At 33.1% G+C, this 25,388-nt stretch overlaps 1 protein-coding gene across 18 annotated transcripts in view; it reads left to right on the top strand.

The window, feature by feature from the left end:
• Nucleotides 1–10,614: 10,614 nt before the first annotated feature.
• LOC101895885 (troponin I) overlaps nt 10,615–25,388 on the top strand; it is a 281,696-nt gene continuing 266,922 nt past the window's right edge. For 3 of the 18 annotated variants that reach the window (XM_059121739.1, XM_020035279.2, XM_059121738.1), the window contains exons 1-6: nt 10,617–10,769; nt 15,188–15,230; nt 15,795–16,004; nt 16,200–16,328; nt 16,391–16,514; nt 16,931–17,031. In XM_059121739.1, the coding sequence (XP_058977722.1) occupies nt 15,216–15,230; nt 15,795–16,004; nt 16,200–16,328; nt 16,391–16,514; nt 16,931–17,031 (579 nt within the window). In that variant the 5' untranslated portion in view covers nt 10,617–10,769; nt 15,188–15,215. Of the gene's footprint in view, nt 10,770–15,187; nt 15,231–15,794; nt 16,005–16,199; nt 16,329–16,390; nt 16,515–16,930; nt 17,032–19,501; nt 19,603–21,725; nt 21,827–22,369; nt 22,471–24,019; nt 24,121–25,388 lie in introns of all 18 variants that reach the window. The other 15 variants (XM_020035280.2, XM_011292461.3, XM_005179161.4 and 12 more) reach the window with 13 other exon arrangements.

The following is a 25,388-nucleotide window of genomic DNA, read 5'->3' as shown; positions in this document are numbered from 1 at the left end:
ATAACGAAATACTTGTTCCAATAGACCAACATAGATTCCCATTTCTTAGATTTATTACATTTACAAATTGCGCAGAATTTTTCAGTCTAAAAGGCGGAAAACGGTGGTCGCGGATATTCAAACAAATTTCTAGACAATTTAACAGGTTCATGCTTATTTCGGTAAATAGTTTTTTTCTTCTTTTTTCGACTAATTCGACCATTTGAGGTGCTGCATCAACGAAAGTGACGTGAGAAAAATAAATTGTCCAACAAATTTAATTGTCGTTGCAATGAATAACGAATTTGGGGCAAATGGACAATGTTTTCAAAATGAGAAACATGCCACACACACGGACAGGGAGACATTTGAAATAACAGCAACAACAACAAAAACTTGAAACGTTTCATTTCATCCCACCTGAATGATAAATGTTATGCTATGGTCAAATGTGTGTTAGTGTGTGTGTGTATGTGTGTCATTGCATTTTCAATGTTTTCAGTTCAGTTCAATAATGAAAGGAATCATACAACACACCGACACACACACACGCTCACAGAGAGAAATGGAGAGAGACTCGAAATAAAGAACTCTTCGTTATGGCCAAATGTTGTACAGATTTCGAATACATTTCACCAATGACGTCACTAAATTTCGTGACGTATGTGATCTGTACATATACATGATGGCGGTGTAAATACATACTCGTCATCGCTTCTTTACCGTTATTGAAATCGGTAAATTTTCGCAAGAACACCGTTTCGGAGGATTCATTTAATTTTGAGTTCAAAACAACAAACCAAAAAAGGAAGAAGAAGAAACATCGATGAAGACCGAACGAATTAGGTCAAATGACGCACAGTGTGTATATGTATGGATATTTACGCATATTTATGCATATACATACACACACACACACACCTACAAACACATCGATGTGGATGCATCGCCTTCATTCCCTCAACATTGCAATGTAGCAACCAACACCACCTATCATTTGATTTGTGTTTTTCCTCACAAAAAACGCCTTTCATTGACTTGCATTCCGATCAAATGTATTCTTGCCGACCATTCGCCTCGCATCCGAAGCATTCGAATCACTTGGAAATCTTGTTCACAAATGAATAACAAAAAAAGAAACGAAATTATGAAAAGTGTTTTTCTAAACAAAAAAAAATTGAAAATTGGCCGAGAGAGCGAACAGGCAATTCTCACATAGCTAGTCACACATAGCTAGACCATCGGGGAGTGTGAGGTGTCTGCAGCACCCACACACAATATATTCTTGAGTTTATTTCAATATTTTTTTTTTTTTAATTCTTATATGCATTCAGATCTTCTATATATATATGTACATATTTTTACTTATTTACATGTGTATGAACATAGAAAATATTTCATTTATTTTTATTTGATTTCGAAACAGTGGTTTTGAATGGAAATAATATTTTAATAAGGGAAAGAATCGAAGACAAAGGCCAATAAGAGGTATTCTGTGAATAAAGAACAAGTCTGAGGTAATAGTCGATTTTTCGACAGATACAAACCGGACGTTTATTTTGACATTTTGTGCCAGCTTCTATCTAATATGTTGTCCTCTCGGAGATGAAGGAAACCGGTATTGTTCAATTTTACGCCCTGTGTCGTGTTGATAATTATTGAAAAAATATTTGAAAATTTAGATTCCTCATTATGATTTCCTCTATCTCCGATATTTGGATATATTTGTCAACGAAGTCAGCATCTGGTCAGAGGTGCGGTTTTTATGTATTTGTGATTTCGTTAATTTCAGGTTAAGGTTAATCAGCTTACAGTTAATTTTATACAAAAAACCAGTAAAGAAAGTCTACACCACCAAGATACCCTACACCACTTTGCTAATTAAGTAGAGCTCCACATAACAATTAAAAGTTTTTATGGGAGAATTCAATCAAACACCCTATGGTTATAATTATAATTTAAAGTTCAAAGGACTAAATATGCCGAAGCATTTGTATCTTTTAAATTCGGAATTGTATTGCCCATTTGGTGCACAATTAATTTGAAATCGGATAAAGATATATATGGGAGCTATATCCAAATCTGAACCGATCTCGATAAAATTTGGCAAAGATATTTCTGAGCTGTATTTGATATATTTCCCTGAATATCGTTGTTACGGAGTTCATATTACGGTTGTGGGTAACAAATATAACAAATCGGATGAATAATATATATGGAAGCTATAGCTATATCTGAACCGATCTTCACCAAATTTGACATACTAGCTTCTAGACTCAATTTGGTCGTAAGTGCCAAATTCCATCCCATTTGGACAAATATTAGACGTTTGGTGCACAATAAAAGGTAAATCGGACGAAGTTATATATGGGAGCTAAATCCAAATCTGAACCGATCTCGATAAAATTTAGCAAATGTACTTCTGAGCTGTATTTGATATATTTCCCCAAATATTGTTATTGCATAGTGCATATTACGGCGGCGGTGGACAAAAATAACAAATCGGATGAACAATATATATGGGAGCTATAGCTATATCTGAACCGATTTCAATCAAATTTGGCATACTTATTTTCAGGCCTCAGTTGATTGTATGTGCAAAATTCCATACTATTCGGGCTGATATTACACGTTTGATGCACAATAAAAGGCAAAGCGGACGAAGATATATATGGGAGCTGTATCTAAATGTTGACCGATTATCTCCCATTTCAATAGGGTTCGTCCTTGGGTCAAACAAATGATTTGTGTAAAATGTCTGGATCTTGTAATAAATGCGAACTGTACTTTGTTTACAAAAATACGTGGACAGACGGACGGACATGCATAAATCGACTCAGAATGTGATTCTATGCAGATCATCAAAAGGAACTTTGGGTATATCTCGTTTCCTTTTGCCTGTTACAAACAAATGCACAAAGACATAATACCCTGACCACCTTGTTGTGTAGGTATAAAACCTTGAAAAGTATCAGTCGGTTTTTGTCTACAGATGTATACCCTCAGCTAATGTTCGATTATATTTTGACTAAATATATTTTGACTTCTGTTATGATTGTTGACTCTCTATGCAGTAGGTTCCGAAGGAATGGGCCAGTATTGTCAATTTCGTATCGGACCTAAATAAATATGATATAAATATTGCTACGTGTCAGGTTGGACTATATTGAGATATATGAGATATGTGATAATTTTTAGAACATTTTGAAATGTGCTTGAGGTACCAGGTATAGTCGACCGCAGTATTCCATTGTCATACTTCATCTGATACAGATAAAAATATTGCTATGGGCAAAATTACAAGAAAGTCGAACATTATATCCAATTTTATGAGAAATCATAAATTCCATATTCATTCACTCAGTCAAGTTATATATAGCTGTTGTTGTTGTAAAGAATCGCTGGCTTGTTTCGCAAGTTATGACAGAGGTGAGGTGCCAAAAGGGGTTGAATGATATATATCATCTTCAGATCTTGTGTTGGCTAAAATGTTTGTGTGTTTGTGAAACTTGAGCGTTATGTTTTTCAAAATTTTGTACCCTTGTGGGGGAGGTACCAGAAGAAATGGTCCGATTTCTGTCATCTTTATAACAGATCTTGTGTTGATAAATATATCGAGATTTGTATGAGCTCCATAGATATTCAAAACTTTGACCCTTTGTGGGGAAGGCACCAGAAGAAGCGGACCGATATATCCCATTTTCACACCAGACCTTGGGTGAACAAAAATATTGTGATGTATGTTTTGGTTTGACCCTTTGTGGGGGATGTACCAGAAGGGATGGTACGATCTGTACCATCTTTAAAGCAGATCTTGTGTTGATGGAAATATTAAGACGTGCCAAGTTTGAATGGAATCGGATGTTAATATCTCGTTTTATGAGCTTCACGGATATTCAAAATTTAAAAAAAAAATCTTCCGAAATTTGATATTTAGATTTTAGGTGGTATCTGGAATTGAGATATGTAGGTGTTTTTTTTTTTTGGAAATTTGGCTATTATTGTTCGAAAAGTTCTAAATGGTACCAATTTTGGACACTGTTGGTCTCTACGATGGAGAGATGGAGATTGTTTCTGATATGTGTACTAAATGTTACCAAATTCGGTGTTGGGTGAAGGGATAAATGTGAAATTCTGAAATTTGATATTGAGGTCGCTGTTGCTTTTTAGGGTTAAAAAAGAGACGCTAAATTGGTTTGGGACTAATATCCTCCTCCGTAAAACATGTTGTCAAACTGAACAAATTGTGCATTTTGTGTACTAACAAGGCAAACAAGATCTGTTGGAACGAATCTAAAAATGTATGGTAAACTTTTCACTAACGAAGTAGCTGGCAGTAGCTGCAGTTTGGGATAAACTAACTAATTTTTCATGTAAAACTCAAAAAAAAAAAAAAAAAATCTAACTGAATTTTTAATAACCTCCACCTTTAGGTAAAGAAAGCATGTTTATATAAAAGTATTTGAATTTGTTCCACTTTAAACTACAAATACCAGTAACACCGTTTGAATAATGTTGTTAAACTTTTCAAAAAACCGTAAAGTGGGTGAGGCCGTTGTATGTGGACCACACCAAAACGGCAACTCTAAAGACAATTTTACACTCAAGAATTGTCATATACCAAATTTTCTTATATACCAAATTTGAAACAATTTCGTGGGTAAATGTAACTACGATTATAAAAATACAGAGTATCGGTGGGTATCGTTACCCATTTGAACTACAAATACGAATTTTTATATAAATACAAGGAAAAAAATGCTAAAAATTTTCAAAATACAAATACCCATTTCGAACTACAAAAACCAACTTTTGTCCAAGGAAAAAATTGCAAAAATCAAATATGGGGGCTATACAAAAACGTGGACAACCACCGGAGCTAGAACCCATTATGACCGACAAATACAAATTTTAAGATATATCTTATTTTCAATACCAACCATCGTAGACACAATACAAATTGTTGTGCCGAATTAACGTCTGATAATGTGGGCTGTATCGAGATTTCAACAGACACACAGACATCGTTAAATCGACTTAGAATTTTATGCTGATCATGAATATATATACTGTAGGGATTTTGACTAAGTTAATATACCCTCCTTTTCAAGGTGGAGGGTTAGTAACCATAACCTTGAGACTCAGTCTATGTAAGTCCTGTTGTAATTTAGTAATTTTTATATCTTTAAAGTACGCATTTGCAGAAATCCTGCCCTATCTTACTCTTTCAGGCGAATGGTGTTTCTCAAAGTTGTAACTCTAAATAACAATGGCATATCATATAGTACCTATTAACACTTTTTAAGTTTTATCACTTATTTTAATGTAAAATGTTTCACACGAAGCCCGCTCGTTATAAAAACGTATAATCAGTCAATATATTTGAAGGTACCACCCGATTTCAAGTTTCATTAAACGGGTCTACACGATTTTAAAAATGAGCAATATTTTCGGACAAAAAAATCGAAAGTCGTCATATTAAAAAGCTGAAAAAAGCTGTCCATTCTCCCCGCCGGGATGAAATCCTAATATTCGTAGCGATAAGCAAATATTGCAAAACTGTCAGTTTCGTTTTCTGAAACAGAGAATAATAGAAGCTAAGCCAAGGGGGAAATACTTAAATACATAAGGAATAGATCATAAAAACGATGTTTAAATTTGTTTGAGATTTCAATTAAAACTCTACGCATGTAACGTATTTTTGTTCTTAAGAGCTAAAATTAAGATTTTGATCGTTGTGTAGCATCTTTAAACTTTGACTTTATCATTTTGTTTCGTAATATATTGTAGCAAAAAATTGAGGAACATTTAGTTTTTGTTTTTTTCTTTTCGAAATCCATTAGTTAATTAGCCGTATATTAACTTTAAACAAATGCTGTGTTCGAAAAATAACAGCATATGATTAAATATAATTTCCCTAACATCCGTTTAAATTAGAAGACCTTTGTGTGTGTGTGTTCGAAACTAAATAAATAAATAGACTTGTGAAGCAATTAATTTGCTCTGCTTTAGCAGAAAACATTTAGAAATTGAATCAAGGAAAGCCACGAAGAAATAAAGGTGCAAGATAATGTGTGAATCGACGTGGCATTCGACTAAATACACACATGCCTACACACACACACACAGATACTATGTCCAACTGATGTGTAAACAACACAACCCACAGGTCTATTGAAATTTTGAAAAAAAAAAAAAAAAAAAAGAAAAACAATATGAATATTTTGTGAGGCTAACGTAGATAATAAGTGATATTAACAAAAAGAATACATCAATGAATATAAAGACCATCAACTAATTGTTATGTATGATCATAATTATATACATTTAAAAACATTGTAATTGAAAGAGTAATATTAAAAAAAACTGCAAAATATTTTGTTGATAAGAATGATTTAAAAAAATAGTAGTTGTCCAAACATTTTGATCAATCAATTAGTTATACTTTCAACATGAGTAATAATGTTCATCCAAACTTAGAAGCATTGGTCCTTTTATTTTCTTTGGCATCTATCACAAAAGGTTAATATTTTTAAAAATCATAAATTTTGTATCATGCCATAGAGATCATAGCTTTGGTCCAACTTTTGCTATAAAGTCAACTGAAGAAGAGGTATTAAATTAAAATAAATAATTAAATTAAATTAAAATAACAGACGGAAAGCACGGATATAGTCAGATATGAATATTACAACGTGCACCTCTGGGTTATATCGACTACCTTCTTCGCTTTATATAAGATATGTGGTAATATTTGGAAAATTTTGAAATGTGCGTAAGGTTCCAGTTATGTTGGAACATTTTAAGAAAATCGAACGCTTATTTCCAATTTTAAACGAATAATTTATAACAAGCAATTGTAATTAAACTTTTGTGGGGAAGGAATCAGAAGGAGGAGTGGCCGATATATTCCATTTAGATACTCTGCCAATAGAACTTGAGTCGAAGCTGGAGAGTTTCTAGTGTATAATTCGCATATGCTAATTTGCAATAAGTTCGAAATATATACTACTTTCCAGAGAACGGCCCTTGTAAGCCATCATCCACATCAAATATGCCTGATGAGCCGCTTAACCAACGGCGAAACGCGTCGCATAGTGGTGAGTGTGTGATAGTGTCTATCTGGCTTTCCTTTTCACTGCGAATTTCAGATCATTAAGCTCGTCTCGAAAGAGAAATCAAACACATAAATCATAAAACATATGATCTTCGCCTTAATAAGGCAAAACTATAAAAAATATAATTGATCAAAAAGGGGTGGGTTGCTTTGTGTCATTTATTAGTAAAAGAAGAAGAAGGACTATTTTGCATTTTATGATCGTTTTGGTTATTCAAAATGTTAACCCATTGTGTGGAGGTACCAGAAGAAGTCCGCCGATATATCCAATCTTCACACCAGATCTTGTGTTAATAATGTTATTGAGATGTGTGAAATTTTATGAGATCGGATTGTTATTTCGGTTTTTATGACAGACATAATTATTCTAAATTTTGACCCGTTGTGGGGGAGGTATTAGAAGGAGTGGACCGATATCTACCACCTACTTTCACAACAGATTTTGTGTTTATAGAAACATTTTCGCACTCACCAAAATACTGGGATTTGCAAAAGTTGAATGGATGAATAAATTTTGACTATTTGTAGGGAAGGTACCAGAAGGAGTAGACCGATATTGCCCATCTCCGAACTCGATGTAAGTATGATAATAAAACTACGATGTACCAAGTTTGTGCCAATTCGGATACTTCGAGATCAGCCAGCAGACAGACAGACTAACAGATGGACGGACAAACTCTAGATCGACTCCAAATGTCCTGAAACGGTCCAAAGATACCTAGGGTCTAAATCCGTTATTTTGATGAGGCACGTTTTGGCCGTATCAAATGATATATAAACTCTCTAGCCATATGGCTAAGGGTATAATAAGCATATCGGTCAACGTATTCTTATGGACTCCCATAGGACCTCCTCATTTTCAGTATTTTAAAGGTTTTTGCTCCATTTTCAAGCAAAAAAGCTTTATTTCAAAATTTGTAGGAATCGACTTTTTGGTGTAACCTTCATATAATGTTATGTCCGGCTTTTTGGTGTTTTTAAAGTTTAAAAACATGAAATTTGTTCTAATTGGACATATTACATATTTGGAGCACATTAACCGTGAAATCGGAAGAAGAAACTATATCTAAATCTGAACTGATCTCGCTCAATTTTGGCAAAGGCATTTCTGAGCTGTAACTGCTGTTTGATACTAAATATCATTGTTGTGGAGTGCGTATTACAAATACGAGGTATGTTAACCGATTTTTACCAAAAAGTCGTATATGCCAAAATCCAATCCTTTTGACTGATATTAACCACTTGGTTCAAAAAAAACCTGAAATCTGAACCAATTTTCATAGAACCGTGAAATCTGAACCAATTTTCATAGAATTTTTGGGTCTGGTACCAAATGTCATTGTTGAGGAGTGCATATTATGAATTCAAAGGATTTAAACATAGAATCGGGTGAAACATCTTTATGGAAGCTATATTTATACCTGAGCCGATGTTTACCACATTTCAAGTACTTGCTCCTAGGCTGAATTCGGTCGGATGTGCCGAAATACATCCTATTTGGACGAATTGACTCATATGGCGCCCAATAAAATTGAAATCGAACGAAGATATATATGTCAGCTATATATAAATTTGGACCGATTCGCACTAAATATTCGTCGTAGACCCCATAATGTATATATACTCATAATCAGCATAAAATTCTAAGACGATTTAACGATGCCCGTCTGTCTGTCCGTCCGTCTGTCTGTTGAAATCACGATACAGCCCACATTATTTGACGTAGAGCGCCAAAATTTAGCAGAGCAATTTTTATTGTGTCTAGGATGGTTGGTATATGGTTGGTTGATATATCAGTCCACGTTTTGGTATAGTCCCCATAAAACGGTACCTCCCGATATTCGGTATTTTGATGATTTATGCCACATTTTTTCACTGATTTGTCTGAAAATTGGTATTTGTAGGTCGTAACGGGTCCCAGTTCGTGTGGCGAAACATTGCATGTATAGGCCCACGCTTTGGTATAGCCTCCATATAACGGTATCTTCTGATATTCGTTGGCGAAATATTGTATGTATAGGTCCACGCTTTTGTATAGCTCTATATAGCGGTACCTCCCGATATTGGGTATTTTGATGATTTTTGCCACATTTTCCCGCGGATTTGTCTGAAAATTGGTATTTGTAGGTCATAATGGGCCCTAGTTCGTGTGGCGAAACATTGTATGTATAGGTCCACGTTTTGGTATAGCCCCATATAGCCGTATTTCCCAATATTCGGTATTTTGATGATTTTTGGCACATTTTCCAATGAATTTTTCTAAAAGTTGGTATATGTGGGTCATAATGGGCTCTAATGTTTCCTTTAATGTTTTTTTACTTGTTTTGATATTACAAATTTTGGAATCGGTACTACAGCCGAATAGCCGCCACATAACGGTTTTCATTTTTGTGGCATTTTTCGCCACATTTTTTTTTTTTTTAAATTTTCAATATCCTTCCAAGGGGTATTAAAAGTTCGGCCGGTCCGAACTTAGCTTCTTTTTTACTTGTTCAACCTAAAATTGACAAAACATGCATTTTCTCATTTAAGAAGAATTCTGACCATGAAATCTGTAGACTTCTGCAGTCTTGATGAAATTTAAATTATTCAAACCGATCATATAATCTCCTCCAAACAATCAAGTACCAATTTTCCTAACATATTTTCTTTATATTTTTGCTGGGATGAATTTATGTTCTCCGTTTTGTTTAGATATTCAATACAGTTTTAAGGCCACAAACAAGGCAGCAACAAATTAACTGAATATTTTATTTATACCGAATCGAAGAAAATTGTATTGCATTCTTTTATATGGAAAGGCGAAAAGAAATGGAGGGATCAGACGATTGGTTTGATGGAGCGAAAATATATCCACAACCCACATACAAATCTACACACACCGAGGTGGAGAGAAATATTTGAATCTTTTTTTTTTCGATATTAACGGAAAAGATAACAATAACAACAAGCAAGCAAGTTTTCTCGGAGAAAAACACACAAATTTTCTTTTTTTTTAATATAAACAATCAAACACACGCACATAAACACACATACACACAGAGAAATATGCGGACTGCTTTTTTGTATCTATTTCTGATTGAAGGCTATTTTTAGCCACTGTGCCCAGATACATAAGCGATAAAGTTTGTTTGTTGTATGTACGTACGTACGATGCGATATAGAGAAAATCGGAAAGAAGAAGATGACCAAAAAGATTAACACACGGAAAACACAGCCGAAAATGAAGCAATAGAATCGATCGGAAAAAAAAAAGAAATGCAAAAAAGATTTGAGAAAAATATTGAAAGGAAATTTAAAAGAAATCTTAGAATAATTGAGAGAAAATGGAGAAGGCACAGTGGGTTGTATGGGCGTAAATAGCGATGAAGAAGATTTCGATCAACCAAATGGGTGATCGATCGCATGCGCTTTGGCCAGGAGCGGGAGAGAGAGAGTGGCTGCGAACAAGTGAGTGGGAGAGCGAAAATATCCTACCATGCCGAAGCGGCAGCAAAATCAGCAGCAGTAATGACTTTCGTCATTGCCTCTGCCCATGGGGAAAAATGATCTGCTGCCATCCATTGACCAAAATATAGTCTGCCGTTAGTCGTCGGACCGTTCAGTCTTTTTCGTTCGAACAGTGCTTAACGAGTAGTGTGTTAGACCGCACACCTTTTTTAATTCCTTTAAGGTGAGTGCTGGTGGTGGTAAAGAACAAAAAAAAATAAAAATGAAGATATGGTGATGGCCAAAAAAGACTTGAAAATATTAGCTGGCAATGGAAATAAAAAATAATTTTGAAAAAAGTATTAAAATATGAAACAAATTTAAAAAAAAATAAATAACTGCTGAAATGAAGGAATATTGGATTAAAACCTGAGAAAAAACAGCTCCATAATTTGTTGTAAAAAGTAAAAAAAAAAAAAAATTAAATTGAAAAAAGGTGTTTGAATCTCCAAATCCAGCTACGAAATTAAACAATAAACTGTTGTATAAACATTATTATTTATTAAAATATTGTGTGTTTGAAAATTATGTAACCTCTGGTGTTATATTCGCAATAAAATTGAAATGAAAAATTCAAATCTGTTATACATACACACTTGCTGAACTCAAAAAAAAAAAAAATGAGTAGAATTTTCATAGATATACATATCAGCACGTACACATCGACGATTTTGCAATTTTGTCAGCTGCCAAAAAATATAAATAAAATATTTTTGAAAAAGCCAAAATTTTAAATATGAGAAAAAATTTAAAAATTGAAAAAAATCGATATTAAAATTTGTTTAAAAACAAGAAGACATTAAAAACAAATACAAAATTTTATTTAAAATTTTTTTGAATAATTTTATTTTTTAATTTTCCTTTTTTATATTTCAATTTTTTTTTAAAATCTCCTCAGCAGCATCTTTATTTATTTTGAAGGCTTTAAAATTAAAATATAATTCTTTAAATAAAAAAAGTTTCTCCTTTGAAAATTTCTATTAACTTAACTTGTGTGTATGTATTTGAAATCGAATTTCAAAATCTATTTTTAGTTCACTTCTACGAGACGGTATCCTATAACCAAAGAATTTTTAAAAACAACATCATTTCAAATGAGAGATGTTTGAAAGATATATGTGTGTGATAGATGTCTTATATGCATATCCACACATATGACTATGCATCTATCTGTGTGTGTGTCTGTGTGAGAATGCGTGGGGTGATCAGTTTTTGATTCCTCACAACGGTGTTTGTGACCTAGATACAATTCCATCAGAAAAACTACACCTTAACATTCTTATACTCAACCTGATTTCTTCCGCACACAGAGAAAACACCCACATAGCTTTAGCTCTCTCTATATGTATTTCTCACCATTTCTCAATAGCCACAAAATAGTATACCCCACAAGATTACTCTCAGCCAAAAAAAAAATCTATGTAACCAAATTCTCTCACCCACTTCCCCAACTTTTTTTCTTTCAAAAATCCCTCCCCATGCATACATATGTAGAAATATAAAATTTTTGCCCACGCATAGTTTTTTTGCTTTAAATATATAAATTTGTATAACATAAACTCTTATGCTCTTTCCAAAGTAGTCCTTCTCCTGAGAAAAGAGAGTAAACGATCTAAGAGAGCTAGAGAATATTTTCAATATCACAGCATCAATTTGTTTAAGAACCTGCGCAATCGACATCTTTTTCTCCGCCATATACGGTTGTGAGAGCTTTAAAAAAAACCTGAGATGAAAAGAGATGGCTAGCTAGAGCCATGGAGGACAAAAAAAATTATGATTTTGGAAATATTACGTTATATATATGTATATATTAAGCCATATATATATGTGTATATATATGTATATTATGCTTGGTGGTGATCTCCAAAAGATATTTTGTTACTTAGCCAATTTTTTTTTTATATACATATTATATATGTATATAAGACATATATGCATGTAGATGTGTTGTCCATGTGTATGTATGTTATGCATGGATAATATGTTGTTTACATTTTAGGAAATTTTATTTCGAAACATCTGTGCTAATTTAGATTTTTTATGGTTTTTGTTTTTATAATTAAACAATAATGACTTCATACTACGTGGGCTGTGGAATTTATTTTTAGTCCTGAACAATGGATTTTATCGTAATCGATTCAAAATCAAATCATTCAATTCAAAATCAAAGGTTTTTAATATTACCAACGATTGCCTTATGGAAAATACTCCCCTTTTCCAAGGTGGTGGTAGATAGGTGAATATGTGACCTACAATACCAGACTCTTTAAAAAATTGTTTTCAAGCCCCATTAGGTATACAATTATTGATTTTAAAGAATTCTCCCAACCTCCATTAAGGCTGCAATAATGAATTTAAATGAAAATTTCAAGCTACAAAACGTGATTTCCAATTTAAATTTTTGATTTTTAAGAAACAAACCTGAATTTTGAAATTTTGAATTGTTCAAGCGCCTATAAGTCAACAATCGTGGATTTCTTTTCAAGCACCAGTAGGTGTATGCTTTTTCAGCTTACAGAACTCGATGAGTTCTTAGTTGAAAGTGTGCTAGTGGCTTTATGACCATGATGATTTTTGGGAAAGGCAAGAAGTGAGTTTGATTCTCTATTATTACTTGAGAATGCTTGACACCTGAAAAACTTGCTTTTATCTAAAGTCGCCATATCAAAAATCTGATTATTCTTTTCGGCGATATGAAATCATGAGATTGTTAGCGATCAGAAATTGCAAAACTGTTATTTTCGTGTTGAAAAACATTACTCTCTGCATTAGATAGTACTATAAAGTTAAGCGAATGGGGGAATATACGAGACTCAAGCAATCAACTGTTTCAATCTTCAAAAATGACAATTTTTACAACCAACCATAGATGTAAGGTTTGGCCATGGGGTTTTTCAAAGAATTATTCCTCTACCAATGGATAAATCAATAGGTCAAGATAAGTGGACTTTTAAAAATTATTGGAAAATATAAAAAAAGTTTTCTAGCACCTAGCAGCTCATCGTGTATATTTTATAATTTTTTTTTCAAGCACAAATAGACCCACAATCGTGAATTTTTAAGTTTTTTTTTTTTCAAAAATTCTCAGTTCAACAAGTGTGGATTTTTGAAGAATTCTCTGCAGTTTTTCTCTGTTTTGAATTACTGTTTAAGCCGGAGCAGCTTGAAAATTTAAAAAAAAAAATCCATCCATACTGCTCAAATGAAAACCTTTGTATAGCGGCTATACGAAGACGTCGTGCTGAATAAGTAAATTTTTGTCATAAGCTGTAATAACGATTCCGAATTTGAAATACGAAATTTGGAAAAATTCCGGTGAATAATGTCGCTAATATCATAAAAATATTGAATAAATGGAGGTACCGTTGTATGGGGGCTACACTAAGTCGTGGACTTGCATTGACAATTTCCGTCATTACGAACTTCAAATATGAAATTTAACGCAATTCCAGTGAATAATGTGGCCAAAATCCTGCTATACTAAACGTAGACCTATATAGACAATTCCCTTCCAGAGGGTAAAGTATTCAGAGGAAACTCCTTTTGTGGATTTTCAGACTTTCCACTGAAAAATGTGTCTAAAATAACCAAAATACCGAATATCTGGGTGCTATACGATATCGTGGACCTATATAGAAAAATCTCTTTCAAGGGGTAAAGTACTCAGAGGGAACTCCTTGTGTAGAATTTCAGACAATTCCATTAATAATTTGCCCAAAATCATCAAAATGCCGAATATCGAAAGGCACAGTTGTATGGGGGATATACGATATCGTGGACCTATACAGCCAGTTATTTTTCAGGGGGTAAAGTAGTCACGACGAACATCTTTTGTAGAATTTCAGATAAGTCCATTGAAAAATGGGCTTAAAATTATCAAAATACCGAATATCGGGGGTACCGCTATATGGGGGCTGTACAATATTGCAGACTGATATAGCCATCGATATATACCGTCTTCGAACATGACCTGCCTGCAGACAAAAGACAGATCGGTGCAAAATTTTAGCTTCCTATCTTTATTCGTGTTGATTCTAGCGTGATTACAACAGACGGACGGACGGACAGGTCTAAATCGCCTTAGAATTTTACGCTAATCAAGAATATACTTTGTTGGGTCTAATATTACGATTTCGATGAGTTACAAACGGAATGACGAACTTAGTATAAACTCCATACTATGTATGGTGGAGGTTATAAAAATATTTCGGTACGGAAATCGGAAATCTTAGATTTTCTGGAACGTAGTTGTTTTTAATTTTTTTTTTTTTATTTTCAAATATATTTTCAAATTAATTATTTTAACAAATTTTTAAACTTTTTTAAATAAGATTTTTCGAGTTACTGTCCAATATATATTTTTCAAATTTAAAATATTAATTATGGATCCTTTCCAGAATTACTGCCTGGATAGCAGTGGTGAATTCTTCAATATTTCTTGTTAATTTTTTATATATTTATATTTTTTAGATATATTAGAAGTTATTTATTTTTTTATTCTTAAAACCCAAAACAAAAATATTTGATTATAATTATTACAAATATTTTATTATTGAATTCGAATAATTTACTAATTCCAAAATTTTCAAATCTCCCTTACAGACACTTCACCTAAATCACAAAATCTAACATGGCTGATGAGGAGGTGAGGTAAGTATTTGAAACCCCCAAGGGTTATTCAGAAATAAATATGAAATAAATCGAAATTTATTAAACATTTTTTCTTCTTTCTCTTTTAGTAATATTCAAATGCAACAACAACAACAATGAATATACGGATGAATTGCCACAAAGGGAAACATTGTGAAGGTGAATATCGAAGAGATTTTTAGAAAGAAAATATGCTTGCAATGCTTGAAAAAAAATAACTAAAGCTTTTTATATTCTATTTTCTTGGCAAAAAAATTCAAGGCAAACCAAGGATCTCCTTCACGCTGTAACTTAATGCTTATAACTGAAATCTGCAAAAAGGCTTTACATTTTGAATACAATAGAATTTTGATGATTCGGAAGACCAAATAATTTAAAAAGCTTTTCTCTTAAATCTCTTAAAATGAAATTAAATTAATTCAAGATCCTTACAGTGGGTTTCATCAACATTCTGCTGTATTTGAAATCCAAAAATCGCTTTTCTCCCGCTTTATTGTTGTTAATATTTTATTTTTAATGACAATTTTTTATTAATTTAATTTATTTTAAATTTTTACAGAAAAAAGCAGCGGCACCGGCACCAGCTCCAGCAGCTGCACCAGCGGCAGCCCCAGCTGCTGCTCCCGCGGCGGCGGCACCAGCTGCCGCAGGAGCCAAACCAGCAGCTGCACCCGCTGCTGGAGCAGCTCCTGCTGCAGGAGCAGCACCCGCCGCCGGAGCAGCGCCCGCTGCTGGGGCAGCACCAGCCAAAAATGGCAAAGTCGATGAGGTATCCAGCCCTAAATGTCTTGAATGTTTACGGTGAAGATCTTTGTCGTCCCGCATATATATGTCCATCCATGCTGTGTGTGTTGTTCCAAATGGTGTTGTGGATGATTTTCATCACAGTGTTTCCCTGTCCTCGGCCCCCCCACCTCCAATGGGCAATTACAATAACTCGTGTTTTAATTTTCTCCTCGTATAGGCAAAGAAGGCTAAACAAGCCGAAATCGAGCGCAAGCGTGCTGAAGTACGCAAGCGTATGGAAGAAGCTTCCAAGGCTAAGAAGGCCAAGAAGGGTTTCATGACCCCTGAAAGAAAGAAGAAACTCAGGGTAGGTTCAAGAAAATATAACTTGGTTTCATGGGCGTGGAATTAATGATTGTTCTCTTGCAGTTGTTGCTCCGCAAGAAAGCCGCTGAAGAATTGAAGAAAGAACAAGAACGCAAAGCCGCCGAACGCAGACGTATCATCGAAGAACGTTGTGGCAGCCCCAGAAACCTTAGTGATGCCAGCGAAGGTATGTTAAATCAGATCCATTTTCACAACTCTTTCTCTCTCGATCTCTATCTCTCTCGACTCGATTTGGATTTCGATTAAACCACAAAAAAAAAAAGAAAAAGAATTTTGTTCCAAAAAAACAAAAAACAAATGTCTCACATAAAAAAGAAGCACCCTATTTTCACACTTCACACAAATTAGTTTTTCTTTTTGGAGTTTTTGAAAACAAAAATTGAATTAGATATTAGATTTTTATTTGGATCTGGCTTTTTTTAGATGAAATTATCTTTACAAAAACAACCTATTTTAACTATTCTATTTTTCTATTCTTACAACAAAAACTATCTTCTCCCCACCCTGAAACAAACCAAACCACACCTTACCTTGTCCTCCACCGTATTATTATTGTTGTTATTATTTTTGTGTTGTCTACAGAGCAACTTAAGCAAATCTGCAAACAATACCACGACAGAATTTGCAATTTGGAGAACGTTAAGTACGACCTCGAATACGTTGTCAAGCGCAAGGATGTTGAGGTACACACAAATACTACTACCACTACTACTACTATACATACAAATACCACTTGCCAATTTACAAATAAACCAAGAATGAAAATCGTTCTGAAATCTCAGAGCATTTTCTTCAGCTCCACTGCCATTTGCCAAACTCAAAATAAAACAAAACTACTCAAAAAAATTAAAATTAAAACGCCACTGCCACCGCGCGCCATTTTTTCTATCACAACAAATTTATTTACTTTTTTTTAACTACAATTTCAAATAATTTTTAATTTTCAAATTTCAAATAATGCCAAGCACATTTTATTTGTTATTTTCTTTTTCTCTACTTTTTTTCTTCTAATTCTCTTTAATTTTCTTCTAAAAAACAAAACACTTAACTTGAGTTGAAAATATTTTTTTTTATGAAAATCAGAAAAAAAATTGCAGTCGTCAGACATTGTGTGTTGTTGGTTCTGAGCCAGTGGCTTTAAAGAAAGAAAGTCCGAGTTTAGGAGAAGAAGGGGAAGTAGCCCCTCTTTCTCCCCTATAGAGCCCTCATTTTTCCTAAAAAGCTCCCTGTGTTTGACTCCAATATGAGAAATATTGTAATGCCCGGGACTAAAGGACGAAAATTTTTTTCGGAGGAAATTTAGACTTTCCTTTTATTTTTTAAGAAATTAAAAATCTTCCTTACTCCAAAATTTATAATTTCTCCCTAAAAAGAATTGAGAATTTCTTTTTGAAACTGATTTCTGTAATTTTTAAACTGAAACTTAAAACAATTTCTAGAAAAAAATAGGGTTTTCTATTATTTTTCTTTTTCTTGAAATCTCATAATTTCACGTTTGGAATAGCCTCCATATAACGGTATCTCCCGATATTAGGTACTTTAATGATTTTAGCGACATTATCCACCGGAATTGTTTCAAATTTGGTATTTGAAGTTCGAAATGGATACAACAGCCTAAGACAGAAAACTGTCTGTGCATGTCAACGTCTTCGTATAGCAGCCCCCATATAACGGTACCTCCCGATATTCGGTATGGCTTTAGCGACATTATTCATCGGAATAGTTTCAAATTTGATATTTGAAGTTCGTAACGGATACTACAGCCTATGACAGAAAATTGTCCGGGCAGGTCCACGTCTTCGTATAGCCGACATATAACGGTTCCACTCGATATTCGGTAATTTGATAATTTTAGCGACATTATTCACCAGAATTGTGTCAAATTTGGTATTTGAAGTTCGTAACGGATACTTCAGCCGAAGACAGAAAATTGTCTGTACATGTCCACGTCTTCATATAGCACTCATATTACGGTACCTCTCGATATTCGGTATTTTAATAATTTTGGCGACATTATTCACCAGAATTGTTTCAAAGTTGGTATTTGAAGTTCGTAACGGATACTTCAGCCGAAGACAGAAAATTGTCCGTGCAAGTCCACATCTTCATATAGCCCTCATATTACGGTACCTCTCGATATTCGATATTTTGATGATTTCAGAGATATTATTCAACGGAATTTGGTATTTGAAGTTCTTAATGGATACTACAGCCTATGACAGAAAATTGTACGGGCAGGTCCACGTCTTCGTATAGCCGACATATAACGGTACCTCCCGATATTCGCTATTTTGATGATTTTAGCTTCAGTATTTTTTTAACAGAATTTTTAATGGATTTTATTTTTTTGAGAATTGCCAAATTCGTTCCAAATGATGCAGGGTATTCAAAGTTCGGCCCGGCCGAACTTACAGCTTTTATACATGTTTTTTTTTATATATATTAAATTGTTCCTATGTTATAAATTTTTCCTTTGTTTCCCATGTTGCAATACGAATTTTCTGACCTCATTATGACATTGTCTGACTGACTGCAACTTGTCCAATATAATTCTCATTTACTTCGGCTTGTAGAGGCACATGTTCTTCTATTTATTTTTCTTCTTAAGTTTTTTATGAACTCTCTTTCTCTACTCTTTTCTTATAATCTCACTTATATTTCTTATATCCAAAAAATAATTGTCAAGCAAAAAACTCAAGTTCAAGCACCTACTTTTTGTACAGAGAAAAATAAAATAGTTTTTTTAAAAAAAAAAACCAACAACAGCACCAAAAGCCAAGTTTTGTCACGAAGCTACGAAAATACACAACTGGTGGAAAGAATTCATATTTAAGTCCTATGATGTACTACTATTCTGGGGAAATTTTTATATATATATGTATAAAGTTACACAACACATTACACACACATATACACTACACGATCACAAACACACACCTATGTATGTATTTAGAAGTTTCATTCAATTCCCTTTTATGGGGAAAGAAAACAGGTTTATCTCCTCCCAAAGGTGTCGCATTACTTTTTTTAAGAATTGTTTTTTTTTTTTTCTTAAATTTTATCTCTGTGTCCACCTTAAATTCTTGTTTAAGGTATTGTTAAACAAAAAGCTCTATAATTTTTTGTTTATTTTTTGAAACATCATTTGTTTAGCTACCCTGATACAAATATGTAAAGACTATCACAATAAGATTATCGCATTGGAAGATCAAAAAATTGATCTTGAATATGAAGTTGGCCGTAAGGACTATGAGGCAAGATTATGTTTTCATTTTCTCATTTCAGTTTTTTTTTCTTAAATCATTTTCAAAAATTTAATAACTCTACTCAGCTACTTTTGAGGCCAAAAATAAAAACAAATTTTTGTAGATTTCGTTTATTTTTCTAATATAACTTTTTTCAAGCTGTTTCTTTTTTCTAAAAACCAAATTCATAAATATGTGTGTAGTATAATTTTTGGTGTTTTTTTTTTTTTCTTTAAATGTAGTTAGTCAATAACCCCCGAAAAAAAAACAAACAGCAAAAGCAAAATGTTCCCTCATTTAACCCAGTTAATAAACCTTGCTGGGCTTTTTAATTTTTTCTTTTTTTTTTTCTCTCAAAAAAGTATATTTCAAACGTTGCTTTCGACCTTTGAGACAAGGTGTCTTTTAATATTCTTATTTAAACGTTGCTCTTTCCAAGGGAAAAAAGCTCATATTTTTGTAAAAAAAATCCCCCCCTTTTCTGATGATAATTTTTTCCATTTACCAAGGACTTAATTTATTTATTTCCCACCACCACCACCAAGCTGTATATTAACTTCAAGTTTCACAATTTAATTTTTTTCCATTCACCCTAAATTTAAGTGATTTTTTTTTTTGGCTTATCAAAGCAGCTAACCATGTTTTTGCTTTTTGTTACGTTTTTTTTTTGTGTAGAAGCTTTAATTAATTTTTGAAAAAGCTTTTACTAAAGTTTTACTCAAAAAAAAAGATTTTTTTTAATTTTTTGGGAGCCAAAAATAAAAATTTTTCTGGTTTTTGTTTTAAGAAAAATTTTAAATTTTTTGGATTTTTTTCACCCACAATTTTTTGAGATTTTTTTTATAATTTCCATGTTTTTTTTTGTTATTAAATAATTTTCATTTTGACCCTCATCAACTCATTAATATCTAGGGACATCATTTTGCGTTATTTTCCTATATTCTGCACACAGAAAACTGAATTTTAGCGCAATTTTTCGCAGGACAAAATATTTATGAAGAATTTTTAAAATTCCCGCAGTGGTACTCCAAATTTAACTAACAACAATAATCTGGCAACTTTACCATTTCGAAAAAAAGAGGAATATGCCATTCATCTATCAATAACAAGAAATTCGTGATAAATTTTATGGCCTAGTTTTAGGCTTTTCTTATAAGACCTCCAAAACAGCAAATATTGTCTTTGTAAAATGATATCTGAAATCTACGATAAATCGATGAGTTTTGCCCTGAATAAGTTTACCAAATTAAGAACTCTCATTCACAATTGATCTACGAATTTCCAGTAGATATATTGTAGCATACTTTTAGGCAAATACAAGAAGTGTAACTACATGGCCACACATGCAATTGTGGATGATTATAATAATAAGGGTACCCTAAGCTCACGGAACTAAGAAAAAAAAAACTTTGAAATTGTATGGCCTAGTATAAGGCATACTTATAAGACCTCCAAAACAGCAAATATTGTCTTTTAAAATGGATGTCTAAAATCTATTTGATATCTATGATAAATCGATGAGTTTTGCCCTGAATAAGTTTACCAAATAATTGATTTATGAATTTTTATAAAAAATTTATAAAATTTCCGAATTCGTTCCAAATGCTGGAGGGTGTTCATTGTTCTATGTCAGGCCAAACCCAAATCGATAGTGGAATTTGGAATTGGAATTTTTGATTTATTTTTTTTTATACAATCTCAGGAAAATACCAGGGTTAGCCAAACCCAAATCGATAGTTGAAATAGAATTTTTGATTTATTTTTTAATTCCATCTCAGGAAAATACCAGGGTTTCGGGTAAAATTTTTATTTCAAAAGAAGCCAATAAAATTCATGAGGTTTCTGCGAATCTTAATTTCTATTCCCAACATTGTTTCTTGAGAGAAAAAGCCATTCGTAGAGAGATTTTTGAATTGAAGTACTTAATGTTAAGTAATTTTTTTACTTTGCAATTTATGAGGATTCGAGACCTTTCTACTTGTTTTTCCTTTATATATTTTAAAAAAATTTTTATGTGATTTTTTTCAATTAATCCTCTCTATATATACCTCCTCCCCCAACATATATTATTATTTTTGAAAAAATCTCGGCCATTCTGTCTGGGTACAAAAAACAAAAAACCAAAAAAACAGCCGAACTACAAACTGTATGCAAAGAATATTGGCAACGCCTTTACAAATTGGAGGGTGATAAATTTGATTTAGAGCATATTCAGAAAATCAAGGCACAAGAGGTAATTAAGCCAAAATTTGATACAAAAAAGAAATTTTGGTATTGTTTTTATATTCTTTTTTTAAATAATTTTTTTTTCTTATAAATAATCTTAATAATAATATTGTAATAATTTTTAAACCAAAACCACAAACTTAAAAAAAATCCCATAAATCTAAAAAACCAAAAATATTAAACCCAAAAAAAAAAATATTTCCAACAAAATGGACAGGGCATTTGTAAAGCATTTGCAATGAATTGCCTATGTGTGGTTGACATTTTTATATGGTTTTTTTCTTTAAATTTTATTTTTTTATGTATGGCTACAACAACAACAATTACTGATTGTCTGTGTGTGCCTGTGTTAATTGCAGCTGCTGCCCAAAAATCCCCTGAAACGAAAAACAAAAATGTCAATACCATTCGATCTACAAACACCACACTCCAATTTTTTTTTTAAATTTCTTTCAAAATCCAATCCACACACTCTAGAACACATAACATGCATTCGATTTTATTTATTTTTTCAATTTTTTTTTTTTCGCAAAAACTATATATATTTCAGGTGAATTAGTTGAAATCTGTGAAGAATACCATGAACGTATTTATTATACTGAAAGTTCGAAATTCGATTTGGAATATGAAGTCAGAAAAAAAGATTGGGAGGTACTGCCACAAAGAAAAAAATGCAATACAGGATGAGATAAAAAAACTGCAACAAAGTCAAAAGTCATAATTTTTACATTTTTTTTTTTTAAATTTTATTGAACGAAACCAAAAAATGTCGAAAATAGCATCAAATTTTAGAATAAGTTTTGATTTGCTCGAATTGGTCACCTTTGGCACGAATTATGGCCTTCAAACGGGCAATGAAACCGTCACAAGCTGCCCGCATTTTGCTCTGCTGTATTTTGGCCCATTCCCGACGAAGCGTTTGCTTGAGGTGATCAACACTTTGGTTTAGTGCCAACCTTGTTTTCCAAAATACTCCAGACACAATAGTCCAACGGATTGGTATCCGGAGATTTTGGTGGCCGTTGTGCGCTGGAAATGAATCAAAGCTTTAATACACCCTCCAGAATATTTTCGCAATAATATTCGGCATTTATTCTGATGCCCAAGGCTTTAATACACTCTCCAGAATATTTTCGCATTAATATTCCCATCGGCTGTTATGGCGGCCCACACCATCACCATGGCCGGCGTTTGAGTTCTGGTGGTCAACCCAAAGTGCAGATTTTCAGCTGACCTCTTTGGAAAGGTAACACGATCATTCTGTTTGTTTACAAACTGCTCGGCAACGAAGATTTTCTCATCGGAGAAAACCAAATTCGGCAATTTCCCACTTTCGGCCAAGCGAAGCAACTCTTTAGCTCTTTTGAGTCTATTTTCTTTCTGTTGCGGTGTAAATTCTTCCACTTTCTGGAATTTCAATGATTTTACCCCGAACTCATTTATCAATATTTGCCGAATGGAATATTGCGATACGGCTCACGAGCCATTCATTCAGCCACTGTGACACGGGTTTCGATCAAGTCGCTTCTTTACTTTTCGAACCATATCTGCTGATGTTGCCGGTTTTTTCCGCACACTTCCTTAACGTCGGGCTACCCTACCAGTATCACGGTAACGAGACACCAAAAAATTTATTCACATTTAAATGCTGGAGTTCTGTAGCGATAGTTTCCCAGCCAAAAATAGAGAAATCACACTATCACGCTTGAATTCCATCACGAATAACTTTTTTTGTGGAAAATTTTCGACAAAATGCTTTTGTAAGCTTGTAAACAATATAATGAGCTGTCAGTGGAATAATTTTCACAGCTGTCGGATGATTGGCTTAGAAATGACAGCAGTCTAAAGTGGGTTGCAGTTTTTTTTCATCTCACCCTGTAGTTTTATTATTTGTCAATTTTTTTTAAGTGAAGAAATGTGTTTCTCTGTTACGTGTGAAGTAAAGATATGTGTTGCAAGATCTCGAAATTGTTAGGTGTTAGTTGTGAACAATTCTCCAATAAAAAAATATCAAACTCCATGTGCAACATACCACATTTTTGTCCATTATATATTTATATTATTCTCTCGTTATATTTGTCATAACTCAATGAATATATTTCCCTTTATTTTTGTAAACCCCCCCACCTCAAAAACAACAAAAAATCAATCAAACGTACGCATCATATATCTATGTATGTGTGTGTGTGTTCTCCCACAGCCCAATTACAAAAGATTTGTCAAGAATATTACGATCGTATGTATACTTGCGAAGGCCAGAAATGGGATCTGGAATACGAAGTCAGGAAAAAAGACTGGGAGGTACAGCTATCTATCTATCTAATATTATTGTATAATTCCACAACACTATTTTAGCTAATCAAAAAACCAACTTTTGTTAACGTTTTCCTTTTATATTTTTATATATATACATATGCTAAAGTTAATAGTTTCCGTATACTATATATAAATATTGTATTGATGACAAAAAGCAAAAACAAAACTCAATATTCCAACAATTGCTTTGAACAAAACCAAAATTTTAAAGCTTTTTACCAAAAACAAATTCCCATGGTTTTTCGATTTTTGGTGAACCAAAAAAACCACACACTCCACACACAAAAGCTGTTGCCACACCCCCACAATCTACACAATTGGTCTGTTCCAGAAACTGCAAGAATCTACTAGTTTTGCTATTTTCTTCGATATCATAAAGCTGCAGTTCTGGAACAGACCAAATATATCCCATACCTTTAGCACACAAGACCATTTTGCAAAAACACTCCACCTCAAATTGCAATACCAACCAGTCAATACACTTCCCATTCATATTTACCAGACACACACACTCAAAGCTTTTGAATAGATCCCCTTTCATTCTCTTACATATCCATGAAATTTATCCATTCCTGTAGTCAGTAGAAAGCTTAGTTACATAGAACCAATTCCATAAAGATTTGCGATCCATGCTTAAGTCACATTCACAGAATTCATGGCACAATAAATAGGTACTCCCATGGTAGAAGAATATAGGTTGATGCATCAAAGCTTGGGAACAATGATATGTCAAAATTTTTAAAATGGTTTATGAAAAATAAGTTGATTTCTAAATATTTTTTTATACGACGCAAATCATAGGTTGTTATAAAATGAATTTTTCAACAATTTTTAATAATTTTTCATTCAACTTTTTCAATTCCAAAATCGGTTTGACAGTTCATTGTCCCAGAAGCTGTGTCGATGCGACTACCTTTATTCTTCTACCATGGGTACTTCATATTACACAGCTGATGATCTGACAAGTTGTCAAAATGCATTATTGTGATTGATATCACAAAACGAAAGATCAACATAACCTGTGCAAATTTTGACATTTGCTCTGGTTTCGAAAAAATGCTTGCACAAAAAAGAGTTAAAGTGCAAGTACATAAAACGCTTAAGTTATCGGCTGGTTTCTTCGTAGAGGAAAAAGGAGTTTTTCAAATTGCTGAACTGTTTATACGCCTATAAAGCCATTGTCACATTCTCGAGTTACATTCCTGCGATTCATAAATTCCTGGAAGCAGGTCGGTTATTTTTCTTAAAATATG

The sequence above is a fragment of the Musca domestica genome, unplaced genomic scaffold (genome assembly GCF_030504385.1).
Source record: "Musca domestica strain aabys unplaced genomic scaffold, Musca_domestica.polishedcontigs.V.1.1 2, whole genome shotgun sequence".
In the NCBI taxonomy this organism is placed as follows: Eukaryota; Metazoa; Arthropoda; class Insecta; order Diptera; family Muscidae; genus Musca; species Musca domestica.
The sequence above is the reverse complement of the archived record's forward strand: the minus strand, read 5'-3'. Positions and strand labels throughout refer to the sequence as shown.